This window comes from Protopterus annectens, chromosome 13.part0 (assembly GCF_019279795.1).
Source record: "Protopterus annectens isolate FY-2018-M chromosome 13.part0, PAN1.0, whole genome shotgun sequence".
NCBI lineage: Eukaryota > Metazoa > Chordata > Ceratodontiformes > Protopteridae > Protopterus > Protopterus annectens.
The window spans coordinates 1,274,233,183-1,274,247,323 of NC_056747.1; the positions used below are offsets into that span (position 1 = coordinate 1,274,233,183).

A 14,141-nucleotide genomic window follows, 5' to 3' on the forward strand; every position below is an offset into this window, starting at 1 on the left:
TGTCAAAACCTCTATTGCCCGTCTGCATGGGTGTTGTGAAGTTTGCCACATCTGTCTTAAGAAGCATGAAGTTGGCTTTGGAGAAATTTTTTACCATGGTTTTCCTAATGGGGGGTGGGGGTGGGATGTGGATGTCTAGGCTGATTAGCTTGTGGTCGGATCTGACCAACAAGGAATTGACCTCTGGTGTGGAACACCGGTTGCCCATGTTGGTAATGACCAGGTCTATGATATTGTTGACCCTGGTGGGGGTGTGGATAAGTTGATCCAAGGTGTTGGAATTTATGAATTCCAGAAAACATTGAGCAAAAGAGTTGGTACATGAGTAGTTTTCCCAGTTAATGGTGAGGTAGTTGAAATCGCCCATTATTAGGGTGTTGGGTTGTACCCTAATATTTTCCAGTGTAGCAAGAAATGAGGAGTGGGAATCCTGGGGCATGGTGGGGGATCTGTAGCAAATTACAATTTGGATTGCGGTCTTGCCCAGAGTTAGTTGCACTTGAATAATCTTGGATGCATTTTGCTGAGCAACTAGCCTGGAGGTGTGGATATCCTTAATGAATATGGACACGCCTCTGCCTTTAGTGTTTCGGTCCAGGTTAGGTGGCCGAAAGATGTGGTATGAATTATAGCCTGGTAATGCAGGGGTGCTCTCTGGAGCCTTGAACCAGGTCTCTGTCACTGCATAGATGTCGATGTTCACCATTTTAAGGAGTGCCTCGAGTGAGTGCATTTTTGAGGTTTAGACTTCTAGCATTGAAAAATAACTGTGGTGGTGGTGCTGTGGTAGCGTTGTCACCTCACAGTAAGATGTTGTCCTGTTCGATTCTCAGCTAGAGTGCCTTCTGTGTGGAGACATGCATGAATGGGCATACCATCGTTGAAGGTTGTGCGTCAGGGCCGGCAACTCGGCACGTAAAAATCTACTGCCAATCATTAGCAGACCAGAGTTCCACTGTGGCGACCCCTAACCGGGAAAAGTCGAAAGACACAACAAGACTTCTAGCATTGAATAGCATTACCCTCAGATTTTGCTTGCTTGTACCTGTTACGGTGGTGAATGTGTCATTTGAACCTTGCCTTAAAAAGCAATATAGGGGTGGCAAGAGCCTTAGCCAGTATTTGGAATCTCAAGGGCAACAGGTGCAGGCCATTTGCACAGAAGAAAACTGTTGAAATGAACAGATATAGTATATACTTACTTATCTTTCATTATTTACTCACAGACATGTATAAAATACGTTTCACTTACATTTTCCAGTATTTCAGGCCTATAATACTATTGTTATCTTTGACTATAAATGTCTATAAACTGTGATATAACTACTTTTTAATTATATGTTGGTCTGTGAAGAATAGTACATGCCAAAGAAAATATGGTGGGTTCTGTCTCCAACCTCTGAAAGGCCATGAGTAAGATACAGTTACCCTGTCAGTAATCTTCAAATAGTTGCAAATATACTTATCAAAAAACAATATGACACATTGGTAGTAACAAACTGACACACACACACACCTGCCTGTTCCTCCATAAACTTTTCTGTCCCTAACAATTCAAAGTTTATACAAGTAATACATAATTTCTCACAAAATTAGTCCCAAATATATTAATAAACACATCTAGCTAAAAACAGCAGTCACTGACAGGAAACTTCCGATATTGTGAATAAAATACTGAGTTTCTTAAAGGGGAAATACTGGTTTTAGTCTAAAAACCAAAATATATATTACTTTTTTAAAAAATGTAATAATTTCTGTGTGGAGGGGGTTCCCCAACAGGGACTTCCTGCAAGAAATGAAGTTATTCGATTGTTCTGCTTGTAAAGCCCAAGTGATGCTTCTTCCAAGAAGGCAAGAAAGTTCTGAGGAAATCTTCACTCTGCTGATTTACTGTCTTAGAGTTAGCCAATTAACAATCAGAGTGTAGCTGTGGGGGGAGCCAGAGCTTTTAGAAGCTGGACATTTGTTGTTGTCTAGTCAGGAAATAACTCATAAAGCCTAAGGACTTCTGCACTGTGAGGAATTTGAACACCTACTCTTGCAGTAAGTGCAACTTACACTGCTCTTCTAACTGCCATGAAACCCTTCTGTCTTCAGAGACTACTCCAAGGCAAACCTTCTGCAGTTAACTGATGACCTGATGAAATTCCAGCCCCCTCCTCATCTCAATGACCCAGTCATACATACTGCTACAGTTGCAGATAATTTCTATGTCCACCTCAAAGTATGCATTCCATAAGACACAAATACAGTGCCAAGTTCAGGCATAAACCCTGTTAGTGGAGCCCTAGTATAAACAAACTATACAATAAGAGAAGGAAACTCTTAGCTTCTTACAATAAACTTAGTATCCAGTAATCTAGAGGTGACCTCAGAAAGATCAACAAAGAACTCAGAAGCAAAATCAAATCCTACCAAAGTAAATATGAACTAAAAATTACCAGCTATGCTAAGAACAACCACAAAGCCTTCTTCAGTTGTGTCAGAAACCTTAGAATCAGTCACCAGCATTGCATGTAGCTAATACATACCAACACATCATAGTCTTAAGCTGAGGACACACCTGAGTACAAACTTGAGGACAAAGCAAACATACTGGCTGACAAATTTAACTCAAACTTTGCCCCTCCCCCCCCCCCGAGTTTCCACAACATCTTAGCATGCACATGCCACCCTCTCTGATCACATCTGAACAAGTTCTGAGTTCTCTCTACAAGACCAAAGCACTAACTACGTGGGTTCTAATCATGTGCCAGGCTGCCTCCCTGTATGTAACAGATGCTGTCTCATATACTCGGTACTAATCCTATTTCATCTTAACTGTACCAGAGGTATGAAAAAACACTGTAGGCATCCCACTCCCCAAGGGGGATCTATTCCTGTAGGCATCCCACTCCCCAAGGGGGATCTACTACTGTACGCATCCCACTCCCCAAGAGGAGATCTACTCCTGTACGCATCCCATTCCCCAAGGGGGATCTACTTCTATAGGCATCCCACTCCCCAAGGGGGGGTCTACTCCTGTAGGCATTCCACTCCCCATGGGAGAATCTACTCCTGTAGGTATTCTACTCCTCAAGGGGGGATCTACTCCTGTAGGCATTCCACTCCCCATGGGGGGATCTATTCCTAACCCTCAAAACTATAGACCTATAAGCTTCATCAGCCTTACCTGTAAAGCAAAGGACCACATTGTTGTGGAACTTAATAACAAGCATATGAAGCAGTCTAAAAGCTGTGGACCCAAGCTAGCTTGAGTTTATTAACGGGAGATCTTGCTTCCTGAACTTTCTGTGCTTGTTTGAGCAGGTCACTGATGCATTAGATTCAAGTATATAACTTACCGCTGCCTGCCGGGACCTGGAAAATAACTTTTATACCATTCAACATTCTGACATTATTGATAAACTAATCTAAGTAAATGTAAACCCATATATGTCCTGCTGGGTAGCAAACTGGCTTACTGACAGAAGCCAGTCTTTTAGTGTTGGTGGCACAGATTAATTAACTAGATTAATTAGTGGTGGCATCTCATAAGACCACTTCTCTTTTGTATTTATTTCTCAGAAATAAAAGTTGACACTGAGGGTCTATCACTAAGTGTGCAGATAACTGCAAAATTGGAGTAGCCTTTAACTCCTCATGTGACTTCCAAATTCTCCATAATCACCAACAAATGAGTGCCTCGGCCATGGCTTTGAACTAAATGCCAAAAAGTGGAATACTCTCTCCTTCAGCAAACAAAGGCACCTATTCACATGCCACATTCATGACGGACATGAGCACTTTTGGAAATCTGTTTTTCTAGCCAGACTGATGACCAGGTAATACTTTCAATGTCCAAAGACATTATCATCCCTTTCTACTCCTCCCTCATCAGGCCCATAATAGAATATACTGCCCCTTTGGTATGTACTTGTCTAAGCATATGGGTCAACTTGAGAGACTGCAGCATTTCCTCAACCAAGCAATCAAGAACGTGTCTTCCTTGAGCTACACTGATTTCCTCAAATCTCTCTCTCTCTCTCTCTCTCTCTCTCTCTCTCTCTCTCTCTCTCTCTCTCTCTCTCTCTCTCTCTCTCTCTCTCTCTCTCACTCTCTCTCTCTCTCTCTCTGTCTTTTCTATTTCCTACATGCTCTTGAGAGGAGACCTTTTTGTCTGACCTACAGAGCCTCCAGGTATACAGTCTTATGTGACCTACTGCACATCCACAAAACAAATAACACCCTAAACACCCATTTAGGAGATTTAAATTTCCACTAAAATATAAATAGGACCTGCTGGTAAGGTAGGTATTTCTCCTAAAGAATCCCTCTTTTATGGAATAGACTTCCCTTAGAAGCAAAAATGGTAGCTCCCTGATGTTCCTTAAGCATAACCTGGACAAATGGATGGGCATTTGTAAATGCACTCCAGGTCACACTCCTTATGCCCTCAGAGGGGCTGAAGTGAAGTATTAAATACACCCTGGGTTACCTCTCAAGCCTTCATTGAAGTGGGTTGGAACTCAGTATTAATTGTTTATCTCTGTGGGTATTCATGATTTGGGATCTTTTGGCTAGGCTGCAAATGTTCTCTGGATCATTAGACAAGTGTTAGCCTATGAACCTATGACAGAGCTAATTTGACTGAGGCAACAGTCCATCTGAAGGTTAGAATCCAAAAGAACTTTCTGCCGCAGATCCTGCTAAACTGTCTCTGAATCTTTAAAGTGCCAACCTCTCTTTTGTTGGTACCCTCAGTGTATTTGCATAATACAAGAGGATCCTGATGCCACCCTTCATTAAAAGCTCCATCTTGCTCTACTGGTCATCTGCAGTTTGTTACTAATTATTATCAAAAGACATATTCTTGCAATTAACTAGAACAGATAACATGTCAGTGAGTGCACATGGTTTCATGATTGCACACAGTGCTTGAACACCAGAGATCTGTGCAGCCTCTCAAGCTGGGTAGGCCCAAGGTCCTTATATAAGATTTCAGGCAGCCATTGGTGCAAAAAGCTATCCATGTTTTTTTTTCCTTCTGCATTTTCAGGCAGCCTTAACATAAGGATTTTGGAGAACCTTCCTCTTTTCTCAGCATTATCTGTTTTCTTGTTTAATGACTGCACTTACTTTAAAATAAATGTCAAGAAGTCTATTAGGTTTAGGAGACATGATCTGCATTTTACAAACCCAAACTGGGTGGGGTCCAGAGTTTGGAGATTACCAATGTCTTTGTTTATAAGTTCCATGATGATACTTTCCATGGCCTTGCAGACCAGGCTCGTCAGGCTAATGGGGCAGTAGTACCCGGGGTCCGTGGTGAGGCTATGATTGAACATGGTACTTGAGTGGGGTGCCAGTCCGTTCTGTAGTTTGTGTAGAATGCAGCCTGGGATGTTGTCTGGTCCCATGGATGCTGTGTTCTTGGCTTCGGAGAATGTGGTTTTTACCTGTGCAGCCATGATTACAGAAACTTTGCATTCTTCCAGTATAGATATGGGCCCTTTAGGGGATGAGAGGGGGGTAAAGTTAGCACTGAACCTATCTGCCAGGATGTTGGCAATATCAGTTGGGTCTGTATATTTAATGCCATTGTGCTGTAACTCAGAGCAGATCTGAGTGTTGCCATTGAGATTCTTGACATAGCTATAGAATGCTTTGTGTTTGTCTTTAGAATCAGTGGCGATTTTGTTTTCGTAACTAGCTTTGGAGGATTTTATCAAGGATCGCAGCTTCTTACTGAGGCTAACCAGGGAGCTCCTCCACTCATGGGATTTTGCTCTCTTTTGCAACAGTTTCTTCCTTCTGTTGTACAGTTTGTTTATGGCAGGGGACCACCAGATTGGCTTCCTTTTTTTGGGGAATAGCATCTTGGTTCTGTTTGCGATAGCATGAGCCATGCACTTGTGTAAGTGCTTATAAAGTGCAATTGTGTAGGATTCAGTAGTTGTAACTGTATTGCCCATCTGCATGGGTGTCATGAAGTTCACCACTTCTGTCTTAAGAAGCATGATGTTGGCTTTGGAGAAATTTTTTACCATGGTTTCCTTAATGGGGGATGGGGGCAGGATGTGGATATCTAGGGTGATTAGCTTACGGTCGGATCGGACCAATGAGGCGTTGACTTCAGGTGTGGAACACCAGTCACTCATGTTGGTAATGACTGGATCTAGGATATTGCTGCCCCTGGTGGGTGTGTGGATAAGTTGATCCAGGGCATTGGAGTTTATGAATTCCAGAAAGCGTTGAGCAAAGGAGTTGGTGCATGTATTCACTCACTAGTTTTCCCAGTTAATGGTGGGGTAGTTGAAATTGCCCATTATTAGAGTGTTTGGTTGAACCCTAATATTTTCCAGTACATCAAGAAAAGAGGAGTGGGAATCCTGGGGCATGGCGGGGGATCTGTAGCAAGCTACAGTTTGGATTGCAGTTTTGCCCAGAGTTAGTTGCACTTGGATAACCTCGGATGCATTATGCTGAGCAACTAGCCTGGAGGTGTGGATATCCTTAATGAATATGGACACACCTCCGCCTTTGGTGTTCCAGTCCAGGTTACATGGCCGAAAAGTGTGGTATGAGTTATAGCCTGATAGTGCAGGGGTGCTCTATGGAGCCTTGAACCAGGTCTCAGTCACTGCACAGATATCGACGTTCTCCATTTTAAGGAGTGCCACGAGTGAGTGCATTTTGAGATTTAGACTTCTAGCATTGAGTAGCATCACCCTCAGTTCTTGCTTGCCTGTTCCTGTTACGGTGGTGATTTTGTCATTTGAACCTTGCCTAAAAAAGGCACTATAGGGGCAGCAAGAACCTTATCCAGTATCCGGAATCCCAGGGGTGACAGGAGGAGGCCATCTCTGGCAAAGCATCGTGGTCTGTCGATAATATCGATCTGGATAATATCAAGTCATGTGGTGCTGAACTGTATATGCAGGGGGAAAATAACAGAACTGGAACAGAGATTTAAAAGTACTTTCTATGAAATAAAATTAATTTCAGAAGCCAGTAGTGATCGTTGTTGGGGGGGGGGGGGGTCCATCGAGGAGATAGTAACTTCTGCTGAGATGGAGGTTACTTGTCTCCTGCCCAGGTGAGTAAGGGCCCATATTAAATACACCTTTATTACTGGGGTGTTGGGGAGGATGCACACCACTTTTATACTGCCTGTATAACAGCCCCCCCCCCCAGTGAGCTCTCCCCATCACTAGGGAGTGCCAACCAAGGATGGGGGAGGGGATGCATAGCCTTGGCCGATAGAAGGATGCTTAGTGGTCATCTGGCACAGTGCAACACAGTGCAATAAAAAACAGAAAAATGTAAACAAAAGGACAGTACATATGCATTCAGAGCTTTCCTCTCTTGCACCAACATGCCACCCCATTCTTTGTTTCATAAAAGTGTAATATGTTTTTTCATTGTACCAGATGAGATCACACTAAACATGCAATATATAAAACTAGGCAACCATTTTGTTTCAGTGATTTGTTAGTTTGCTGGTTTGTGTCACAACAATGAGGAGAGAAGCTGGCAGATTTGTAGTGTCTGGGAAAATCTGCTTCATGTTTTCTGTAATTATCTGCAGATCACTGTATGCCAAAAATCAGGGTTGTTATTGAAACAAAGCAATAATGCAGACAGTTTATATTTACTGGTGTATTTAATATAATTTATTTATTTTTAGTTAAATATGTCATCAATAGCAGGCTGAATTGTCAAATAATCATAAAAGAGAATAAAAGCCAGAAGCACAAAAAGTATTTACACTGAATGAAATCAACATTATTCCACCAGAACAGAAATCTACCAAAAATCCTTGTCTGAGAGCATGCTGGCCACCAACTTCTGTAGCTATACTTAATAAGATTTATGCACACATCAGACAGTCTGCTGCCTCAGAGAAGTTTGCAGAAGTACCCAGCACTGAGTACTTCGTGTGAAATGTCATTTGAGGACCACGGTCATAGGCAGGCAGCGTGGCACTGAATCGAGAGAGTTGGCGACAGTTAACACACTACCCCGACCCCATGTAGAAAAAATGGGTAAAAGGGGGCTGATGATGATGGTCATAGGCAGGCGGGTAAAAGTTACAGTGAATGGCTATTCGTATGTGAAATGTCATTTAAGGACCACAGTGATATGCAGACAGGTAAAAGTTACAGTGAATGGCTATTCGTATGTGAAATGTCATTTAAGGACCACAGTCATATGCAGACAGGTAAAAGTTACAGTGAATGGCTATTCGTATGTGAAATGTCATTTAAGGACCACAGTCATATGCAGACAGGTAAAAGTTACAGTGAATGGCTATTCGTATGTGAAATGTCATTTAAGGACCACAGTCATATGCAGACAGGTAAAAGTTACAGTGAATGGCTATGCAGAGTGGTTACATGCTGGCTATGAAGTTTCACAGGGATCAACAGTACTATTATTTATACTTTTAATCTATTTACCATTAACTACTTTAGGTTGACAGACAAAATCAGACAGGAGTCTATGATGTTTGAGGATGACATTGTGATTTTTATTGAGAGCAGGGAACAGGTAGAGGAGACCCTGGAGAGGTGGAGATATCCTCTAGAGAGAAGAAGAATGAATGTCAGCAGTGGAGGCTTCTTAGCTAACAAATGTAAATAAATAAATAAATAAATAAACAAATGAAATACTTTGGAACTACTTCCTTTTAAAGTGTTTACATGTTGTCTCCAGCCATGGTTCACTTACCCCCCCAACCCACCCCATCTCCTTCAATAATGATGCACTGTAAAGGGTGGGGAAAAAAACATTCTACTGCAATCCATAAACACAAAGAAATGACAGATAAGTCAGAATGAAGTGACAGTGTGCTGTGCCCAGGTATACCAGGTACGCTGAGATGTGGAAGGGAGCAACTAAGTCTTCATGGCAAAACTACACTGCTTCTATCTCCTTAACTTGAGAATGAAAGACAACACAACATTTAAATGCCAAAGATTTATTCTAATAATTCATGTCACACTACAAAATATGGAACCATTGTATAATTTAGGTTTTAGTGGCATAATCTACAGGAGTATATATGAAAAATACTGGGCAGCGATCTCAGGGACCATAAGATACCGAGTCATGTACACCTAAAAGGAGACACACTTAAAAGATTGTACCTCACTTTTCAAATACATAATAGTGTCACATCCCAAATCGAGCAGGGCTGTACTCTCTTTGTGTATAGTTTATCGCTCTAGAAAAGCTTTTATTCCTTCCAGGGAGTGTTAGATGACTTCTAAACCCAGGCACGTGCACTCACTGAGCCTTTCCTTCCTTCCAAAAAGATAATGACTTTGGTACTTGTTTTGTTATGCAGGGTTGTTACTGTTATGAAAGCTTATTGCAATCACTAAATAGCTTATAAGCCATTTGTTTTGTGTGTGTGTGTGTGTGTGTGTGTGTGTGTGTGTGTGTGTGTGTGTGTGTGTGTGTGTGTGTGTGTGTGTGCGTGCGTGCGTGTGTGCGTGTGTGTGTGTGTGTGTGTGTGTGTGTGTGAGGGTGAAGCATAAAATTTCATTATTTAAAAACAGGTAAACTTCAAAAAAGAAGTCAGGGTAAGATTCCTTCAGAAAGACTATACTGCAACGTATTTTTAAGGTATTGACAAAACTTTAGAATTGCAGTTACTTGACTGGATTAAAAAAGAGACTCTTTTCGACATAGTAAAGTATTGGTGCTTCAGAAGATCTGTTCAACAGATCTAGCACCCATATTGAAGTTGCCATGATTATGAGATTGATAGGAAATTCATTACACCAGACAGAAAAAATACTAACATGATTGCAGTGGCTTCCTTCACATATTGTCCCTCAAAATACATGCATCTGGTAACATGTAAAACTGCATATTCAAAAATATACATTGCAAAGATACTGGTTCTTTAAGGCCCACAGTACATGTGACACAGTCATCAGTAAAGTGGTACACTGCATACGTGTAACCACATAAAACAATGTTGTTGTGTCTTTCGGCTTTTCCCGGTTAAACAGTGTGCACATGGGCAGCACACATCTAAGTCATCTTTACTTAACTGTTGTAATGGAAACACACAAATACAGCAAAGTGTGTTAACATAAAACAGAGTTATTTTACAGGGTATGAACCTGCCTTTAGTAGCTTCTTTGTGTAATAGCTGCAAACTCCACAAGTGATTCAGATTTACAAACTTGCAGAGCTGCTGCGAAACTCCACAAGTCACAGGCAAACCTGACTCATCCATAGCTGGGAGGACAATATTGACTGCTTCAACCCAGAAGACATAATTTTATGCTTCTTCAAGTTTCTGTATGGGTCACACACCTCATGCCAAGAGAGTCTTACTCTCCTCTTGGACAAGTACTGGAACCATGAAAATTATTAGTCATTCTTTTAATGATAAATTCTCCCATGTGTCTGTACTGTGCTCTCTGTAAACTCCATTTTTGTAAGCATGTATAACTAAGTGATGGTTTTATTTTCTCTTTCCAGGGAGAGAATGGAGGCCATGGAGAAACAGATCGCCAGTCTGACCGGCCTTGTACAAACTGCTCTTTTAAGAAGTACTGATGGAGAAATCACAAAGTAAGAACCTGCAGAGAGTATAACTTTGATTTAAAAACTAATAAAAAACCTCTGAATTACAGCTGTTCATTGATCAGTATTTACAGAAGGTATGATAAATGGTAGTGTACAATAGATTTTTTGTAATGTACAATATTTGGTACTTTAATTAGCTATACCAGTATTTATGCAATAATCTTTTTTTTCAGCAAACTGTAGTTTCTAGGAAATATTTATGTAATTGAATTACAGGAAACCAGGACTTTAGGGAATGCCTAGATTGTGAAATTATAAAACTGAGTGCTACACTTTATCCAAAAAAAGCAAACATGGTACTCCATAGGGGAAACATCACAATAGATGGATAAATGCCCACCAGGGCATAATTACTGCCTGCTCTGTCTGATTCAGAGTGTGAATCACAGATCTTACAATCCATTGTTAAGGAATTTTTATAGGATACCTGGAGTGAGGGACTTCTGCACAGGATAGAGGCACTACAAACCACCAAACAAAATAAAACATAGTCTAAAGACCCTGATCTTGGAGATCAGGAAGTTTATATTCAGGGAACATTTAGAAATTAAAAAAAAACCATCACAGTTCTGCTTCCTATAGGGAAACCTGCTAGAGTGAGTATATATATTAGCCAATGACCATACAGGTGCTCCTGTAAGGTCTCAGAATGAAAAAATATATGAAAAGATTTGCAACTGCCTCATTTTCTGCATTACCCTAATAATAACCAAGATGAAAATAGTTGTTAGACTTTGCATTTCAGCTCAGGCAGGACTGGGATAAACATTCCTGTTTAGTTCTCCTTGGTGTCACCTGTCATGGTCTTGATGAGATATCATCAGATAAACTGATAAAGATTTGTCAACAATAATCAGAAAGTTAATTGTTAAGAAAGTGTATGAATCATCTGGGGCAGGATTCGGAAAGAGCCCAGCCACAAGGGCGGTAGTAAAAAGAGCCTTTAACACAGTTGTGAAAACCAGCAATTCAGGGGCACATTAGCCACAAAGAATATTAGGCAATAATATTTTTTTCTTCACTAGGATCACTAACAAACACTTTGCTGTGGTAATCAACACGAGGGGCCCATGTTGTGCATCGCACAGGCACTCTCACAATCACCCCTTCCAACATATTCAAACATACACACACACACACACACACACACACACACACACACACACACACACACACACACACACACACACACACACACGCACACACACACACACACACACACACACACACACACACACACACACACACACATATTCCATACCTATCCCCTAACTAATCCCCCCTACTGCGACCACCTAAGTGACTCACATTTACACACGCATTCCATAACTATCCCCTAACTAATACCCCTACAGTGGCCACCCAGCTGACATAAATTTACACATACACACGCGCACACACACACACACACACACACACACACACACATATTCCATACCTATCCCCTAACTAATCCCCTCTACTGTGACCACCTAGTTGACACACATTTACACACACACACACACACACACACACACACACACACACACACACACACACACACATGTATATTTCATACCTATCCCCTAACTAATTCCCTTACTGCGACCACCCAGGTGGCACACATTTACATACACACACATATATACACACACATATATATTCCATACCTATCCCCTAACTAATCCCCCTACTGTGACCACCCAGATGACACACATTTACACACACACACACACACACACACACACACACACACACACACACACACACACACACACACACAGTCACCATTCACCAGACATACTCCCCCACCCAGTCATACTCATGGACACACTCACCCCCCCCACACACACACACACACTCCATTCCTATCCCCTAACTAATCCCCCTACTGTGACCACCCCCCCCACATACACACACACACACACACACACACACACACACACACACACACACACACACATATATACACACACATATATATTCCATACCTATCCCCTAACTAATCCCCCTACTGTGACCACCCAGATGACACACATTTGCACACACACATTCCATACCTATCCCCTAACTAATCCCCCCTACTGCGACCACCTAAGTGACTCACATTTACACACACATTCCATACCTATCCCCTAACTAATACCCCTACAGTGGCCACCCAGTTGACATAAATTTACACCTACACACACACACACACGCACACACACACACACACACACACACACATTCCATACCTATCCCCTAACTAATCCCCTCTACTGTGACCACCTAGTTGACACACATTTACACACACACACACACACACACACACACACACACACACACACACACATGTATATTTCATACCTATCCCCTAACTAATCCCCCTACTGCGACCACCCAGGTGACACACATTTACACACACACACACACACACATATATATACACACACATATATATTCCATACCTATCCCCTAACTAATCCCCTACTGTGACCACCCAGATGACACACATTTGCACACACACACGCGCACACACACACACACACACACACACACACACACACACACACACACACACACAATCACCATTCACCAGACATACTCCCCCACCCAGTCATACTCATGGACACACTCACCCCCCCCACACACACACACACTCCATTCCTATCCCCTAACTAATCCCCCTACTGTGACCACCCCCGGACATACACACACACACATATATACACACACATATATATTCCATACCTATCCCCTAACTAATCCCCCTACTGTGACCACCCAGATGACACACATTTGCGCACACACACACACACACACACACACACACACACACACACACACACACACACACACACACACACACATTCCATACCTATCCCCTAACTAATCCCCCCTACTGCGACCACCTAAGTGACTCACATTTACACACGCATTCCATACCTATCCCCTAACTAATACCCCTACAGTGGCCACCCAGTTGACATAAATTTACACATACACACACACACACACACACACACACACATATTCCATACCTATCCCCTAACTAATCCCCCTTACTGTGACCACCCAGATGACACACATTTGCACACACACACACACACACACACACACACACACACACACAGGCTACAAAATTCATCTGAGACCACTTATACCACTGCATATACTCACTTTCTCACATGCAAACACCCCTCACCACCACAACCTATCCATTAAACTCCCCAGCACTTACCTGTAAGATGATCTTTCCCACTGAAAAGTAATAGGTGAATGTAAACACTTGTCCATGTTAATTAAGATGGATGTTAAGGGTGATTTATGCAGTCAAGCAGTTTTATGAATTGCTTGGCTGTGTACATCATTTACCACAGGTGTTTTCATGGAGGGCACATGACTCATTATCATATGCCTCTCCACCAGAATACTTCATTTACATTTGAGGTAAGCCAGAGGGACAACCCCTTATGGTGCTGCACTTCGTCACATTTAAGTGAGGTTTAAGATGATTGTCTAACAAAAGGCAAAATATTTTCTTTGGTTATGAATGCATTTGTAAAAATGTATAAAACAGTGTGGAGGAA

General features: G+C 41.9%; 1 protein-coding gene across 2 annotated transcripts in view; it reads left to right on the plus strand.

Moving 5' to 3' along the window:
* The window catches only part of SRCIN1 (SRC kinase signaling inhibitor 1), a 2,370,959-nt gene that overhangs the window by 1,597,426 nt on the left and 759,392 nt on the right, over positions 1–14,141 (plus strand). For both annotated transcript variants that reach the window (XM_044055283.1, XM_044055284.1), the window contains exon 7: positions 10,483–10,575. In XM_044055283.1, coding sequence (XP_043911218.1) covers positions 10,483–10,575 — 93 coding nt within the window. The remainder of the gene's footprint in view (positions 1–10,482; positions 10,576–14,141) is intronic.